The sequence below is a fragment of the Tasmannia lanceolata genome, unplaced genomic scaffold (assembly GCF_043159265.1).
Source record: "Tasmannia lanceolata isolate RefF3 unplaced genomic scaffold, GAP_Taslan_0.1 ptg000013l, whole genome shotgun sequence".
Classification (NCBI taxonomy): domain Eukaryota; kingdom Viridiplantae; phylum Streptophyta; class Magnoliopsida; order Canellales; family Winteraceae; genus Tasmannia; species Tasmannia lanceolata.
Genome location: NW_027518690.1, coordinates 12,749,564 through 12,768,740, shown reverse-complemented (window position 1 = coordinate 12,768,740; position 19,177 = coordinate 12,749,564). Strand labels below are relative to the sequence as shown.

Here is a 19,177-nt window from a genome sequence, read left to right as displayed (position 1 = left end):
CGAAACGTTTCAATTTCAGGAGAAATTTCGGCCAAAATCATGTAAAAATATGATTATGATTTGTTTTTTTTAATTTCAACCGAAATGTCTAAAATTTCGGTGTAAATTTCGGCGATTTCAGTGGAAATTTTGGCTATTTCGGTGAATATGTCATAAATTTCAGTGGAAATTTTGTAAAAAAGGCCAAAAACGAAATTTCAACCGAAATTTCGGTGACATTTCGGCGGAATTTCGGAATTTCGGGCCGAAATCTTGTAAAGAAACGACTTCATGTAAATTTCGTTTCGGTCGTGGCCGAAACCGAAATATTTCGACCGAAATTTAAAACCATGGATGGGCCTATATATACATCATTACAAGAGGAGCTCCCTAGTGAATACTTCCCATCTTCTGTACTCCTCTTCTTCTTCCTCTCTTCTAACCCTAGCCTAACTTCTAACATGGTATCAGAGCAAGATCATTAAGGGAAAGAATAAAGAAGAGTCACCAAACCCTAGTTCCATCCCTCCCATCTCTCTCTCACACTTCTCTTTCTCTCTTGATGCCTCTCTCATGCACCCCTCTCCCTCGCAATCTTTCTACCTCCCAGATCTCCTAAAATCTCTCTCAAATCTCTCCATATATTATCTCTCTCCCATCCCTTGCGCATTTAGACATTCCTTTTTTCCTCTTCCTAATCTTTTTCTCTTTCATTCCGTAATCTTCTCTCTCTATCTCGCACCCTCTATCTCTCTACATTGTCCCCTCCCTTTGAGCTATTTGCGAGCTCCCACACCATACACCCCTCTCATGCCTCCTCACCCTCTCTTCCATATCCTTGTTGTAACCCCTAAAACCCTCAATCCCTCCCTTAACCTTTATGTAAAACCCCTTTTGCCCTACCGTAAACCCAACTCTATTCTCAAATCCAAATCTCCATCCAAAAAAATCCCAAACCCTCTCCAAATCCTATTCCCTACAACGCCACCCTCATCCCATTGGATGAAATCTCCATCCACAACCTTTTATTGGTGTATCTTTCTACTTTTATTCCCTCCATCCAAAAATCCCTAAATCTCCACCCTAGCCCAAAATCTCAAATCCAAATCCCTAAATCCTCCCTTTCTTTCTCTTTTGAATACATCCTCTCCATCCATATCCCCATATCTCCATACTTTCTCACTACCATCCCATTTGTGAAGAAAACTTCTTCCCAAATCCCTTTTTGGCATCCCCAAAACCCTAAATCTCCATTCAAAATCCTAAAATCATCCATCAAAACCGTATATCCTTTCTTTTGGGTTCCTAAACCATAAATCCTTCATGTAAATACCATTTGTAGATCCATCCATCTTTCAAAACACAAGAAAACCAAGAAAGATCCACTATTGTATATTATTTTCCCTCTTTTCTTCATTAATACCATCCCTTCTTGTTCTTTCTTCTCTTACATCCATTCTTATTCTTCTTCCTTGTCTCTTTCTTGTTCTTTTTATTGTTCTAACTCCAAAAATCCCTTTCTTTTTCATTCTAAATCCCGAAATCTCATTTCTTTTCTAAACCCATACCCTTGTTGGGTTCTTTTTCATTCCATAATCTCTTTCTTTATGGTTTAAATCCGTTCTCTCTCCTTCATGTTTTGAAACCCTCATCCCCCCATCCACTCCATCCTAATCCTTATTTTCCTTGTTTATCTTCGTTGTCTTCCATGGCCTTTGTTTTCATTTCCATGGTGCAAACCACGTGTTTGACCAAATTTCCAAGAGAGGTGTTGTGCTTTGAGTGTCTTCTTTTCATTGTAAGTAAGAGGCCTTTAGCGTCAAATTGAGGGGGAGTGTTGAAGCACTCCATGTAGTTCCATGGATGGAGTATGTTCTCTTGTTGTCTTGTTGTCTTGATTCACTCTATTGTTGTTTAGTGTTGTATTGTTGTTATCTTGCTATTGTCTTCTTGTTATCTTGTCATCATCTCCGGGTTGATGTAGTATCACCCTCTTGTTGGAGTGTCGTTGTCATGTAGTTCTTAGTGTTGTCATGTCTTTTCCTTGGCGTTGTCTTTCTAGCAGTCTTTTATCCGAGCTCATGTAGTCTCGCCCGAGGTGGAGTGTTGTTGGTGAATCCTTTATGTTCTTTGCCCTTCTTGTTATGTAATTCGTCCCTTCTATGGTCGGTTCCTTTTTCATGTTCCTGACATAGTTTTTACCTACTATTGTCCGGCTATATGCCCGACCATTAACGTTGCTTTCAGCCTTATCTGCCCCCGACGACGGTGTTCCCCGTCGTTGGTCGGTGTTATCTCCAAGCGATGGTGTCCCCCATCGTTGGTTGGTTATCTAACCCGGGCGACGTGCTTTCCGCCGTCGTTGGTCGGTGTTTTCTTCAAGCGACGGTGTCCCCCATTGACCTTGTCTCTAGACGATGGTGTCCCCATCGTTCGTTGGTTCTCTTCAAACTACGATGTCATGTCGTCGACCTTGTCACCAGACGATGGTGTCCCCATCGTTGGTTGATTATCTTCAGGCGACGGTGTCCCACGTCGACCTTGTCTCCAGACGATGGTGTCCCCATCATTGGTTGGTTCTCTTTAAGCGACGATGTCTTGCCGTCGACCTTGTCTCCAGATGATGATGTCCCCATCATTGGTTGGTTATCTTCAGGCGATTATATCCTCCGTTGACCTTGTCTCCAGACGATAGTGTCCCCATCTTTGGATGGTCCTCTTCAGGCGACAATGTCCTGCCGTCGACCTTGTCTCTAGACGATGGTGTCCTCATCGTTGGCTGGTTATCTTCATGCGACAGTGTCTTGTCATCGACCTTACCTCTCCTGACAACGGAGGCCCCCTTCGTTGGTTGGTTCCAATCCGATGGTTGTTCTTCTTCTCTAGCCAATGATGTCCTGCCGCCGACCTTGTCTCTCTGAACGATGGTATACCCCGTCGTTGTTCAATTCTTCTTACCCTTCTGGTGGTGGGAGTTCTTCTTCTCTTGGGGTTGTGCTACTCAGCTGATGTATCCACCAGCCAATGCTCCCTCGCCGTTGTTCACTCATTTTGTTCGAGGCTCGTTGTTGTCCATGTTGAGGTGCTTCTGTTTGATCGTTGTTGGCATGCATGTTTTTTCGCCGTGTTCTGACTCAGGGGAAGGCCCTGCTGTGATCGCTATCGCCGTAGTGCTGCTTCAAGGGGAGCTGTTCTTTTTTATGGCCATTGATCTCGCTGGTGTACTCTTTTGGCCACTGCTATCTTTTATTATGTTCCTCATTATGTATTCACCACACTAGCCTGAGGAGTGTTGTACCAAGCTGGATGTGTGTATGAGATGATTATCTTTTTGTTATATTTTTTTTTATAGTTGTTTGTATGGATATCGTAGTTTTCTTAGTACCAAGCTCAAGTTCCATAGTATATACTCTCCAGCTTGAGGGGGAGTGTTGAAGAGTATGTAAGGGTAGTCTAGGTATTACTTGTAGTAGTGAGGTTATTGTAGTCTTTGTACTCATGTTGCCTTAGATGGGCCTATATATACATCATTTACATGAGGAGCTCTCTAGTGGAGACTTCCCATCTTCACTGCTCCTCTTCTTTTTCCTCTCTTCTAACCTTATCCTAACTTCGAACACTTTTATTGGCGTTGTGCTGCTTAGCTGATGTCTCTGCTTGTGGTGTGCCTATTTTGCTCGTTAGATCGATGCTATTTCCCTACCGAGGTATCTCCGTTCAATCCTTCGTGGTCTGCAGATTTATTAGCAGGGTTCAAATTCAGGGGAGACCCTGTTCTGATCTCTCTCGTCGTCATGTTAATTCAGGGGGAGCTACTCTTTTTTTGTGGCCGTTGATCTCGGAGATTGTGCTCTCATGGTGGCTTATTTGTTATGCTTTTCATAATGTATTCACAACACCAGCTTGAGGGGGAGTGTTGTAACAAGCTGGTTGTTTGTCTGATATTATTATATTTTTTGTTGTATGGTTATTTTTAGTTATTTGTTGTAATTTCTTTCTAGCAAGCTGGAGTTCCATAGTAGATACACTCCATCTTGAGGGAGAGTATTGAACATGTACGGGTAGTTTAGGTATTATATGTAGTGTAGAGGGTATTGGAGTCTTTGTACACATATTGCCCTATTTGGGGCTATATATACATCATTTACATGAGCTCTCAAGTGTAGTCTCACCATCCCTCCATTCCTCTTCTCCTTCCTCTCTCTAACCCTAACTGCATTTTTAACAGTTCTAAAATGAGGAAAAAAAAAGAATCACTAGTGGAATAATTCACGATTCTATCCAACAATTTCTGGAACAATCATGAAATTTGTTTAGGATCCATCGGCAAGTATTTCATGGTTCTATCTAAAAGTTTCTGGAAGCAATGTAGTTCCACCCAAATATTTCTTGAACTTAAGAATGTTAGCTACATTAACAAATAGAAGATTATAATGCAACACAGAAGTGGGAGTACAAACAACCGGAGAAACTGAAGAAATGAATTGGCTATTGTAATTTTCAATTGAACATGCACGAATCTTGCAACTGTGCACAAAATTAGCCTCATGAATTAAAAGGGGATTAAAGGTTCAAATATCCTAGTTGCAATCACTTTAACATGATGGAATCATCAAAGAACAGTAAGGAGCATGCCTCATGATTTCAAATGTCAAAAAACGAGTTCCTCAAGCCAATTTCAAAATGCTTTCCTATCATTTGTCATAAAATTGTATGGCCATAATTCAAGACCAAACTGGATAAGGTTATATCAGATCATTGATATAAACAAAAGCAATTACTCTTGATACTTCAGCTCTGTTAAAGTATAAAAGATTAAATAACACCATCCCCAACAGCTTAAGCTTTTGGAGTAATTTGTAGTTTCACATGGTATCGGAGCAAAGGTCCTGAGTTCAAACTTCTTAATATTAAAAATCCCCATGTAATGGCCAACACAAAATAAGAGGGGCCACATGTGAGGAGAAGTGTCAAAGAATAAAAGATTGAATAACACCATCTCCAATAGCTTAAGCTTTTGGAGTAATTGGTAGTTTCACAAGCTCGATAATTTTCTTCACAACAACAGACAATAATAAAAAGCAGATGAAGGGTCAAACATACCTGTGGATGGACCATAGATCCTCCAGCTGCCAATGAATATGCGGTGCTTCCAGATGTTGTTGATAAGATCAAGCCATCACCTTGCACACATGTTACAAAGGAATTGTCGCAATAGCACTCCAGGTATGTGAGAAAGGATGACATTCCACGATCAATTGTAACCTCATTCAGGACTAGAATAGGTTCTTCAGTCTCCAGTTCATTTTTTGCTGCATCTCGGATAACATGGCACTGCAGGCGATGGCGTAATGTAATACTAATTGGACCCTTAAGAACTGCATTGAGGTAGTCTCTGTAGCGTTCCGTTTCTAAAGGATGTTAAAGACCACTTTGGGATACTGTGTGGACCAGTATATAAAAAACAACTACATCACAATAACATAACTGAATAGAGTAAATCTACAACACCTTAACTTTATTTAGTATATTAAATGTGTCACGGATAACAACTCAGATCTACAAAATGTGATGAAAAATCCATAACAATATCAATAAACTACAATAGGAAAGTAAACATTTTCAGCAATTTTTCTTGCAACAAACAGGAAGGGCAGGTCTTCCATTTCAGTCAACAAATGAGTTATACCCCCATCCTAAATGAAACAAGGGATTTGCTAGGGTCCATCACAAAAGGCATTTCGTGGAACGTCTGTTGCATGAGAGAGCAGCCACACAGTGTAACGCCATTCCTTTTTCCCCTTAATTGAATTTAAATTTGGAGTAATATTTAATAAATTACACCCCAAATGGCACATAAGTGAATATATAAAGCATTAGGGGTAAAATAGGAAACAAATTAATGAGAGATAAAATCTAGTGGGTATATATATAACAATTTTATAAAATTATATAAAATAAGGGGAAAATTGACTATCCCCCATAAAGTAGTCGTACGCCCCCTAAAAGGGACTGCACACGTGTAACGACCCAATTCCGTAACTGAGTCGCTACAAACAAAGAACCTATTAAAACCACAAGAGAAATTTTTCTTTTTTTTGAAACCATTACTTGAATACTAAATATATTATAATTCTTATTCCAATCACATAAATAGTTCTACTACAATTATTTAACTAAAAATCCCAAATAACCTATCTGCTCAATGTCCCAAAATAATTAATCATAACCAACTCAAGAAAACTTAAAATAACCAAAAGAATCGACGAAAAGCATCGTCTCCTCTATTTATTCGCTCCATGACTTCTCCTACGCCTCTAGACATCCTCCTTTGCTAACGCTCCTATGTTCAAGTCTTTTAATCCTGGGGAAAAATGTGGGTCAAAACAGCAGGTCGATAGAAAACGAGGCAAGTATAAAATTTCAATGCCAAACAACAGTTCAAGATCAATATTTAACAAATTGAAAAATAGAATGAGTTGAACAATCATGATTTTACCCTAACAAATGATATATATAAAGTTCTACAAAAGAAATAAGAGAAACCGATTCAAATAAAACAAGATACAGATATAACTGGCATAAAAAGAAAAAGACAATACGAGTGAGTGTTAATCAATTCAACTCTTAATCATTACGAATTCTTAACCAAAGGCACTCCGGCTCCCAACTAGCTTGTTGCCTTTGCCGACACGGTCGGTTCGGCGTGGTCTTATTCCGATAGATCATACCGCCTAGGGACTCGTAGTCTCCATAGGATTCCGTCATCAACGAGGGGTTGCGCGGTTCTCCCAAGTTGTATATACTTAAATTTTTTGTTCCTTAATTTCGGAGATGACGCAATGGTCTCCCATCACCCTTCCCTATTTCCTCTTTAAATAATTTTCTATCTCCCTTTTTTTTTCAAATCTTTTCGTGTTATTGAAAGAGCAAACAATTTGGCACTTATCAATTTACATTCAAGTTACGTTCCAAAACATATAACGTACAAAACTACAATTATTAAACAGGAATACAACTTAGTAAGAAAATACAACTAGAACACCTCTCCATCCCTATTGCAAGAATTGAATGTCTATACAAAACAAGTTTAGCTATCACCTGCCTTTTCCAACTGAAGATGTGAAGAAAATTAAAGGATCTCTACGCAGAAATGAGGGTTGACCAATCCTGTAAACGAGGTCACACAATCGCTATGTTTCTCATAAACTTAACAATTTTATTTGAGGTGGATTAGACCCAGTCATAATTTAAACCTTAGGTGCATATACTAATTAGTATATTGTAATGTTTTAAGGAAATTTCATGTAAAATCTATTTGGGCCTCTACGAAAAATCATTTGATATATAATCTGTACGAAACTATTTATAAGGAATTTGAAAGAAAGCCATTCAATCCATCTTAAATACAACTGTTGGTAAATTCATTGGGCATACACAAAATCATTTTATCAAATTTATATGTATATATATATATATATATATATATATATATATATATATATATAGAGAGAGAGAGAGAGAGAGAGAGAAAACGGTTCCTACACACATGTGTAGATAAGTTATCTACACACTAGCTTAAAATACAGTGGGGGCCCCATTATTTGGGTGATCCAAACCATTCATTTTTAAGGCCCTCACATAGATAGGGTGTCCACAAAAAATCAGATCCAGAGGATCATCCTAACCATTCGAACTGTGGCGGCAAAAATTGGACTAATTTGTGAAGGTTTAAAGACATCCATTTTACCTCCACAAATCGTAGGGTTGGGATGATCCTATGGATCTGATTTTTTGTAGACACCCTATCTATGTGAGGGCCTTTAAAATGGATGGCTTGGATCACCCAAACAATGTGGGCCCCCACTGTATTTTAAGCTAGTGTGTAGAGAACTCTCTACACATATGTGTAGGAACCGTTTTCTCATATATATATATATAAATGGAACTGGAATACAACATATACATGTATGTATGATAAGGAAGCCCTTTATTTAATTTATGTTCATAGTACTGTTGGAAAGAGGCTCATATGCTAAGGATCATTTTATCTACTGTACATATCATTAGAACTATTTGAACAAAATATACACATGTGAAAGGTTGTTCTTATTTACTATAGGTACATATATCTGTTGGAAATCAAGGCCTATATATAAAGAATTCTAGTAGTTATCCTATATATAGATATTGTTTGGAAATAAAAAGAATCATTTTATTTGACATATTGACATAAAACTGTTGGACAAGACTTAAGTAATAAAATCACTCTACTTAAATTTATTCATAGACTGATAAAGATATCATTTTTATTTAATTTATGTAACCGGATCTGATGAAATAGAGTATACATATGAAACATAAATTTTGTATATGTGTGTATATATATATATATATATATATATATATATACACATATACATCAGAATACGTATACGAATATCAACTCATTTATTTTATGTGTATAAATCCGACAGGACCCAATTTCGTATAAAAAAAATTAATTTTGTTTATCTATCTACTCAGATCTGTTAGAACTTTATACTTATGTAAAAAGAATCACGTTATCTATTTAATTTTATAAATCCGTTGGAAATACATACATGTACAAAACATTTATATTAGTTCACCATTTATATAGATCTATATACGGAAAAGATCATTTTATTTATTTATTACGTCGGAAAAACTGAAAATCAGAAGACATTAAGATTTTTAGAGATAATAAATGTACAAACCTGAGGGTACGATTTCCGAAGATGAATGACAATTATGAATGCCTTGAACAAGATTTTTCTTTTCCTCTATTTTCTTCTCTCTCTCTCTCTCTCTCTCTCTCTCGGGCATCCAAACATTTGAACGTGGGAGAGAGAGTCCCACACACACACACACACATATATATATATATATATATATATATATATATATATATATATATATATATATACACTAGTAAAAAAAACCCATGCGATGCACGGGCCTACAAAGAACTGTACGGACCACATCATAGGTTGATCCAAACCGTCCATGTGATGGAACACAGCATCAATAGGTTGTGCTCGTAAAATCATTTCCATAGGCTGATCCTAGCCCTCCAATCTATAGAGGTTTCCATAATTAAAAAAGCATAAAGGAAGGGGGTAGGATTGAAATTATGTGGCTTTAATGGGTGCCTTTGTTAAAAAGCATAAAGGAGGGGGTATGATTGAAAATATGTGGGTTGAATGAGTGCCTTTGTTAAAAAAAGTCAAAAAAAGTGATGTGTAATTCTGTTAGAATTTTGGGAGAAATTCAAATAATTCTCTCCTTTTCTCTTCTGCTATATAGTATATAGATATATGTATATATGTATATATAGATATATTTTTATTTGGGTTTCCGAATCTTGTTAACTTACAACCCCTAATATCCCTCTCTCATTCTAATCTTTACGGTTGCTTGGCCTTTAAGCATACCTACTCCTTTCTTTTATCGTTATATATATATATATATATTTAAACAATAAATTTTTACTTAATCCAATGGAGCCCACAAGTTGACACCCAAAGGAGGAATGGAGGGGAAAATCTTGCGCACGCCTCCCTTTTTGGGAGTTGCGCATGATTAGAATTTTCCTAATATTTTTTTTTTTTGCATAAACTTCCTTATTCTTCTCCTATTATTCCTCCTCTAATATAATTAGATTACTTAAGTTATAATCTTCCTAATTTTTAGAGATGTAATCTATCTTAAAGTGACCTTACCAAATCTTTTGGGTTACTAGATTTCTTTTCTTTCTAATATTCTTAAATGATATCACCTACCCAAGATGGGCCTACTTATTGGGCGAGAATGGCAGAGAGAAACTTGCCGTACCCACTCTAAAATTGGAGTGGGCGGCTATTTTTTGGGAGGATTGGGAATACGGCAAATCTTTAGGGGTTTGGGGTATACGGGTAATATTTGGAGGTTTTAACATAAGTTACATTCTCGCTAATTTTTTACAAGTCCCGAAAATACCCCTTAAGTCTCTCTTTAAGTAATATAACAATTAGGGTTAGATTAGACATACAATTTTCATAACTTTTGGGGTGTTAATAACAAGGTTTTTACATAAAATTAATCAAAGTTTTTCGGATGTTACAACACGGCTATGAATAAAAAGTGGGCCCACTAACTAACGCAATCTCTTAAAATTTTTAGGAAAAAGAAACTTCCTAATTTTTTACTAAGCTGTTTGGATTTTATTTTTTTTTTTGAATGGTATTTAAGCTACTTGGATCTATAAACCATTTTTCTTGAAAAGGTAGCAATATATTAATAGAGAAACGGGAAGACCAAGGAGGTCACCCAGAGAAAAAACAACAAAGAAAACAAAAAACACAAAAATAAAAAAGCCTCAAGGGGGCAGATAGTAAAAAAACTCCAATCCCGCACTGATAACACCATCTCTAGCTAATGAGTCCGCCTCGCCATTTGCCAATCTACGAACATGAGCAAAAGCGATAGCTAAGCCCCCAACAATATCATGGATCTCATCAAAGAATGACCAGAATCTCCAAGGTGGCACCGCGGACCCCCGGAGCCATCTAACCACATTCATAGAATCACCTTCCACATTGTATTATCCAAAACCTCCCTAGCAATTTTTTTAATACCCTCAAAAACAGCTCTAACCTTCGCTTCACTGGAATCGCACACACCCAGCGGACAAGAGAAGGCCCATAGAGACTCCCTACTGGAATTTCGAAACAACCCACCAATTCCCCCCGGCCCGGGATTGCCAAAACTCAAGCCATCAAAGTTTGAGCTTTAACCAACCAGGAGAAGGAGGGTTCCATTTTTGCACCACCTTAGATCTGACTTCCCCTTCCAAACACAAAACTCGCCAACCTTCCCATAAATCGAAGGCAGAAACAAACTGAAACGAGGGCAAGCACCTAGCCCAAGCTATAACAAAGGCAATAATATTAATATAAACTCTATGAGCAAGTTTGTGCACCCCCTCAAAGACCCTGTCATTCCTCTCCTTCCAAATCGCCCAGAAAGATGTAAAGAGGCAAAAATTCCATCTTACCTTTCTTCTTCCAAGGCACCAACTCCCAGCACGACAAAACCTCCAAAATAGAGCAAGGAAACACCCAACAAATCCCAAATCTTTTCAGGATTAAACCCCAAACCTTTCTAGCAAATTTACAATGCAAGAAAAGATGATTAGCCGACTCACCATCTTCCAAGCAAAGAGGACAGTGATCCACCAAAAACATACCCCTTTTTCGGAGAAGGTTAACAGTTTAAATCCTATCTCTACAAGCCGCTCACCCGAAAAAGCACACCCTCGGGGGACAGTGAGACTTCCACACCTTTGCAAGAATGGAAGGGGTGACGCATGGGGAGAGATGAGAATAGAAAGATTTCACAGAGAAAAACCCCGAAGAATCCCAAATCCACACTCTCTTATCTGGCCAGGACAATTTGATGTAGCATGATTCAATCAGTTCAAAAAAGTGAGCTAAAGCTTCCAATTCACTATTGAAGAATTTCCTCCTGAAGGCCGGCATCCACACCACCCTCCCATGCTCTCAAACAAAACAATCTTTGACCAACACATCCTTGGAAGATGCGACAAGAAACAACTCATGAAACAAAAGGCTAAGGGGCTCAGTGGAACACCAAGAATCCTTCTAGAATCTGATTCGATCCCCCGAATAAACCTTGAACCGGATTCACTTGCTAAACAAATGCTTAATTTTCAATATGTCACGCCACACAGAAACCCCCTTCAAATTAAACAGATCATCCGACTCCCATTGCCCTAACTTAGCGCGATACTTATTGCTCACAACTCTCACCCAGAATTGTACTTTTCTGGGTAAGTGTTGAAACACCCCCTTTTGTGTACTTTTCACTACGGATGGAGTAGGGTAGTTCATAAATCATGTTTTTGAAGATAATAATGAAATTTCTAAGATCTAGAATCAGTTTCTCTTCCGTAAGCCTTAAAAATGTTTTTGATAACCGCACACGATAGGTTCGTCCTATCTGAAATTTATTTGAATTACGACAAAAACTTGTAGAAAGTAATTAAGATATGATTATTCCTAATGAAAACGTAAGAATTCACTGACTTAGGCTAAGAATACGAATTTCATAATGGCACTAGATGGGCTCGTTCGATCTGCAATTAATTAGTTTTAACACTAAAACTTTATATAAAATATTATAAACATGTTTATTCTTGCTGGAAAACTTAGAAAATAATAGAAATTGAAAAAGTTTCATTTTTTGATAACAGCACAGAGTGCCTCCGTCTTATCTAAAAACAACAAGAAATTTGATAAAAATCTTTTTAAGAGTTATATATATACGTGAATACTTGCTAGAAATCAGATTAAATATCAGAGTTTTTGATAAACTTGTTTTTGATAACGGCACAAAAAAGTGTCGTCTTATTTGGAAAAAAATTTAAATCTGTTATAATAGTTTTCTATAAAAGTGTAAGGAGGGGTTAACTATGCTCAAATCTGAGAAAATATGTGAATTATAGTCAAAATTATTTTTGATAACCGCATAAACGGGTTTCGTCTTTTCTGAAATTTGAAAGAAAAAATATGAAATCAGCAATAAAAACGTTGGAAAAAAATATAGTAAACCAATCTTTAAGAGTTAAAAACAAATAGAATTTGATAAAGAAGCTAGCGGGTAGAAAGTAACGAAAATTTTGTTTAGAAAGGGTAGAAATAAAATAAGGAAATATAACGAAGGTATGAACTAACTGAGAGTGAGTATTGGATTTTAGGAGATCTATATGACTCTATATGTATGCTATTATGTCAGGTTGAACTCTTTTGCTTCTTGCTTAGAGACTACAGCTTTCCTTGAACTCGGAACGGCAAGGCAAGTATTTGTTATACTTGTTTATAATGATGACAAAGATACATGATTATTATTACTCTAGTTACTACAATGATGCATTTTATTTATGGATTGTTAAATTGTTAATTAGAGATTTATTGTTGGTTATCTGTTCTATATAAGTTTAAACTCAATGAGGAAAGAATTGAATATTAATGGTTGTAAGTAATGTGATGGTAAAATTGTTAGGATCTGTAAGAAAAGGGAATTTTTTTTGTTATAGTGTAATTGTGTGCCATACCTTAGGATTGGGAAAGGAGAGAGGACTAAGGAGAACCCTTGGATACTACCTTGGGCGAAACACCAAAAGCCAACTAGACCGAGAGCGTATGACATCGGTTGGCAATGCATTAATGGGTGGAACTTTTAAGGTGACCCGACAGAAATCCTAAAGGGGATCACATTCCAATAAGGAATAAAGGGTCCTTGATGGTCAGTGATCTTCGGCTAGGCTATAAAGCCACCGTTGAAAACAAGAGAAGAACTTTGGGATTGCCGCATGATCACTGGGGAGGAGAGCTGCATTCTGTCTGTTGCCATGCATTGTATTTTATTTAAGCTGTTTCATATCTTAAATTGTCGCCATGAATGTTGGAAATTTCAATTCCTTTCCAATTATTTCATTGTTGTAAGAATTAGTGTGATAAAATCATATTATTTGGTTATTATTATTGTGCGAGCCTTTCCTTTACTTCGCTCTAACTCACCTACCCTATAGGAAATGTAGGTGACGAGGAAGGAGCCTTTGCCAACGAAAATATATGAAGAACCAATGCGGAAAATGAGAGTTCGGGAGTCAAGAGTTGCGGATTGACATGATTGTCACATCCAAAGTCATAGTTTTAGTTGGAATAGATTTATTAGTTTTGGGTTTTTCAGACTCTAAGTAACCTGGTTTAAATTGGTAATCTAGGATGGTGGTTTTTATTAACAAACTTGGAATGGATATTATTTTTGTTATGATGCAAATGATGGCAAGGTTTTAATTTGTCAAATTTATAATATCGTTTCCGCTTATCCATCGCTAATGGTTTTAAAAAAAAATTGTGGTTTTAATTGTCAAATTTCAAATATCATTTCCGCTTATTCATCGCTAATGGTTTTAAAAAAAAAATTGTGGTTTTAATTGTCTTGTTCCGTAGCGACCTGAGGCAGTGAAGCCAGGTCTCTACACATAGGCTCACTTTCCAACATATTTTGTCATTATTCACGATGTGGCTGCTCTCTCATGCAACAGACGCTCTGCGAAATGCCTTTTGCGATGGACCGTAGCAAATCGCAATGTTGTATGTATTCGTTGTTAGACGCACCATTAGACACATTACACTCATTAAGGGTACTTTGGTCATTGTATCACACACACATTTCTGTATATTTCTCCTGTGGAGAAAACACTAACTCTCTCTCGCATTCTCTTCTCCATCTTTCTCTCTCTCTCACGCTTTCTTTGTTCCTCTTCCTCTCATGATCATCTCTCTTTTTCTCTTCCACCATGTAGTCATCTAAGATGGTATCATAGCACGAGGTTGAACATCAAGCTTTTTCCTCATTGAAGAAATCACATCAAGAATCCTAACCCACAAACACCTAAAACCCTAACCGTATATCATCCCTCCATACTATTGTCGTCCCCCTCCTTCCATACCCCAACCGTAACTTTTTTTTCCACAGACCATTCGCACCCCTCAAACCTCTTTTTTTAAGGGTTTCACAATCCTTAACCTCTATATGTGAATTTTTCATACACCCCTAACCCTGGACCAATTAATCCCTACCCCTCCAACCTAGATTTGTGTTAAAATCATATCCTCAACTCAAGATCTAGTACAAATCAGTCCCTAATCGTCTCTTATTTGTGATCTAAACTAGTTTCTCCTTGCCCGTTTATCTTTTGATTGGTTCTAGAACGTTGATTAGTCGTCCCTTCTTGTTTCTATATATGTTTGCGTGGTGTTGGTGCATTCTTCTTAGTCCCGAAACCAGATGTTGATGTCTTCGCGCAAGTATTGTTAGAGGAGTTATTGGTGATTATTCGTGGTGGATTTATTGGATATAAGTGCATGCCAACTGTTTGATGAAATGTCTGAGAGAATTTTTGTTGGCTTTAGTAGTGATCGGTCGTGCCTCGTCACTTGTGTTGTTGGTGGTGATTGGTTTGTAGTTAGACTTGGTGGTTCGTTGGTGTTCCGTTGCTTCTACGCTTAGTTGGTTGGTTGCTTCTACACTTGGTTGTTAGTGGCACTTGGTGGTTATTCTTGGTGGTGATGGTGATTGTGGATTTGTTGATGATTGCCGGTGGTGATGTTGGTCGGTGGTGATTGTTAGTTGGTGTTGAGTGGTGGTGGAGTTTTTTGATGATTGTTGGTTGTTGGTTAGCGATGACTATCTGTCCCCTGTTCGTGTCGTGGTGGTTGTTGGTTAACTTGTTGGAGGTAGTTCTTGGTGCATTGTTGTTTACAGGTTGTTGGTTACCTTTTGTAGTTTTAGGCTATTCGTGGTGTTAGCAGTTGTTCGACTGCTGGATGGTTCGTTGCGTTGTCGGTTGCCTCGTTGTTCATGGTTTGCTAGTAGTGTTGGCTGTCTTGTTGGTGTCTTCTTGGAGGTTGATGATTGTTGATTGGTGTTGTCGATGGTGGACTTTTTAGTGCTTCTTTTTATTGCTGACGGTCAGTGTTGATTGTTGGTTTTTGGTGCTTGTTGGTTGGTGGTGCTAACTGTTGGTGGTATAGTTATTGGCACTTGATTGGTTGTTGGTTGGTGGTGACTATCGTTGGTGCTTGTTGGAGGTGGTGTTTTCTGTCTCTGTTGACGGCTCATTGGTTGTCATTTGTCTTGTACTTGATGTTCTTTGCGACTTGGATTTACCCTATTTATTTTTATGCTGCTTCGTTGGTGGTGGTGTTGGTCTTCACTGGTTGGTGATTGGCCTTCATTGTTCTTGATGGTTTGGGTTGATAGGTTCCCCTCCAGTGTGTTGGAGGTGGCTTGTTGTTAGTTGTTCCGGCATTATTGTTGTGGTTGCCGACTGTTGTTCGTTGTTGTGATGGATCCAATCGCTTCATCTCCGTGTAACAAAAATACTTGCATGCGAAAAGCAAATAGCTAGCACACCTTCCTTTGGTGTGAGGATCGGTCAACCCCTTCTCTGCCTCATATTTGTACTTAAGGGCGGCCATCTCAAGCCTCCATGGCAGCCGGCCACCCGGGATGAGCAAGAGCCTCGGAAACTATCTTAGGCACCGAAAAGTAGACACTCTAGATACAAAAGAGCGAAATGAGGTGAAAGATGCTCATATGAAACAAACTGAGAAATAGGATGTGCAGTAGTGCGAGAGCGAGTGCGAAAAGTAATAGGAGAACTACCTGATGGAGAATCATCCGACTGAGGAAGAAGAGTAGCGGGTGGAGGTGATGGCCTGGCAGTGGGAAGAACAACCTGACGTGTTCCACGGTTATTAACTTTCGGCTCAGAGATAGGGGGCCCTGATGTGGTCTCTGTAGTAGTTGTCATGGGAATAATGTCCTGAGCTGTCTCTAGAGGACTAGACTGGAGCGGAAGCAGCAGACTGGGCAGCTCAGCAAGAGTTGTAGGAGGATCAGAAGAATAGGGAGTATCCTCGAAAAAAGTGACATTTACATAAACAAAGATTTTCCGTAGCCTAGGACTATAACACTTGTATCCTTTTTTAGTACGAGAGTAACCCAAAAAGATACATTTCTCAACTTGAGGATCTAGTTTGTCAAGGCCAAGTTCTAATTTATAAACAAAACAGTGATTCCAAAGACACGGGGATCAAGGGAAAGGGATCACCTAATGGATATAGGACAGAAAACGGTGTCTGTCCAGACAGAATAAAAGAAAGGAGACGATTCCCTAAGAAGCAAGCCGTGAGGGCTACATCACCCCAATGAACTTTGGGTACTCGCATCTGGAACATTGATAGTATGAGTCATATCCAATAAGTATCTCATCTTCCTCTCAGCGACACCATTCTGTTGTGAAGTATAAGCACATTAGGACTCATGGATGATGCCACGGGATTCAAGAAATTGCTGAAAACCATTACGGGTAGAGAAATACTCTTTGGCATTATCAGTGTGCAAGCAAGTAATAGAGCATTTAAATTGATTCGTAATTTCAAAGTAAAAGCAACGAAATGCATTAAAATCTTCAGAACGATCTTTAAGTAGAAACAACCATGTAGCACGTGAGAAATCATCCACAAATATAACAAAGTATCGAAAACCATATAAAGAGGCAGTACGTGAACGTCCCGAGACGTCTGAATTAATAAGTTCAAAAAGACTTGAAGAACAACGAACACCACGAGAAGAAAGACACTCGATGGTGCTTGCCCAACTGACAAGACTCACAAGAAAACGACTCAATAGAACTAGTAATAAATGGAGATTTGTGAAGCTTCTCGGTAAGAGCGTGGCCCAAACGACAGTGCCGCTGATAAGCATCAACGGAAGTACGAAGAGCAGCACTAGCAAGTCTTGAATCAAGATAATATAGGCCACCAATCTCACGGCACAAACCAATCCTCGTCCTAGTCTTCAGATCCTGAAAGGTACAATAAGAAGGAAAGAAAGAAACAGAAGAGTTTAGAGTTTCTGTCAATTGACGCATAAGCAATAGACTAACAGGAAATGAAGGAACATAAAGAACTGAAGATAAACAAAGGCCATTAGAGATGGAGACTACAACAACCCCAGAAACATGTGATGTAGTTACATCTGCTAATGTAACAGTATGAGGTGCCCTAGGAGATGCGGACTAGAAAGAAGGAGATTAAATTACCAGTCATGTGATGAGATGCTCCTGAATCAATGAGCCATGATCCAGAAGCAGATCCAGAAAGAAAACAAGACATGCTAACTGGCTGGATAATTGTGGCAAAGGATGAGTTGCCTCTATCACGTAGGCGCACAAGTTCCTCATATTCAGCACAATTGACAAGTATTGAGTATGGAGAGGCAAATATAGTAGGAGAAACACGAGCAGTAGTAGGGCGGTAGAGGCGAAGCTCTCGATATAAAGTATAACAGTAGTTAATACTGTAGCCATCCATACGACAACGAGTACAATATCGAGACCCACGACCATGACCTACCCCTGAACCACGACCACGGTCATGGCCAGCACGCGAAGATGAAGCTGCGAATCATATGAAAACAGATTTTATAAACTTCGTAGACCCAAGCGCGGGCTAGTTTTGGATGGAATCTAATAACACGTGGCAACTTGTTCCTCTTCCCTCTGGAGCACATTCTGGTGGGTGTCGATGGGTATTTACTATTAAGTACCTACCTAACGGGACCGTTGAGCGTCTCAAAGCGCGTCTTGTATCCAAAGGTTAGACTCAAACATTTGGAGTGGACTATCAGGAGACATTCTCACCTGTGGCCAACATACCTTCTGTCCAGATTCTGATCTCCATTGTTGCGAATGTGGGTGGCCACTTTATCAGTTGGATGTTAAAAATGCATTCCTTCATGGAGACCTCACTGAGGAGGTAAATATGGAGCAACATCCTGTATATGTTGCTCAGGGGGAGATGGGTTTGTCAGTTTGTCGCCTTAGGAAAGCAATTTATGGACCGAAGCAGTCTCCAAGGGCATGGTTTGGCTGGTTCAGTGATGTGGTCTTGCACTTTGGTATGAAGCAGTGTGCTATTGATCATTTTGTTTTCAACTACCAGTCCACCACCGCTGGTTATATATTCTTGGTTGTATATGTGGATGATATTGTGATCACTAGAAATGACAAAGGTGAAATAAATAGATTGAAGACTTTCCTCCAGGGAGAATTCTCAACAAAATACTTGGGCCTTCTCAGATATTTCCTTGGCATTGAGGTAGCACACTCTCATTATGGTCTTTCTCTATCACAGAGGAAGTATACGTTAAATATTCCAGAGGAGACTGGTTCCATGGAGATAAAACCAACATCTATGCCTATGGATCCGACTGTAAAACTCTTTCCAGATCAAGGCGACTTGTTAGATGATCCAAGTCAATACAGGAGATTAATTGGGAAGCTAATTTATTTGACAGTCACTCGTCATGATATGTCATATGCCATAGGAGTGGTCAGTCAGTTTATGAGCTCTCCTCACACCTCTCATTGGGCAGCAGTGATTCAGATTGTCCGATACTTGAAGCACACACCAGGAAAAAGCTTATGTTCTAGGAAACACGGTCATGAGAGAGTAGAGGGATTTATTGATGCAGATTGGGCGGGGTCTCCAACAGACCGGAGGTCCACAACTGCCTATTGTACATTTGTTGGAGTTAATAT

At 38.7% G+C, this 19,177-nt stretch overlaps 1 protein-coding gene across 2 annotated transcripts in view; it reads right to left on the bottom strand.

Moving 5' to 3' along the window:
- Positions 1 to 19,177, bottom strand: part of NADK1 (NAD kinase 1) — an 89,335-nt gene that overhangs the window by 18,214 nt on the left and 51,944 nt on the right. For both annotated transcript variants that reach the window (XM_077394183.1, XM_077394184.1), the window contains exon 10: positions 5,083 to 5,390. In XM_077394183.1, coding sequence (XP_077250298.1) covers positions 5,083 to 5,390 — 308 coding nt within the window. The remainder of the gene's footprint in view (positions 1 to 5,082; positions 5,391 to 19,177) is intronic.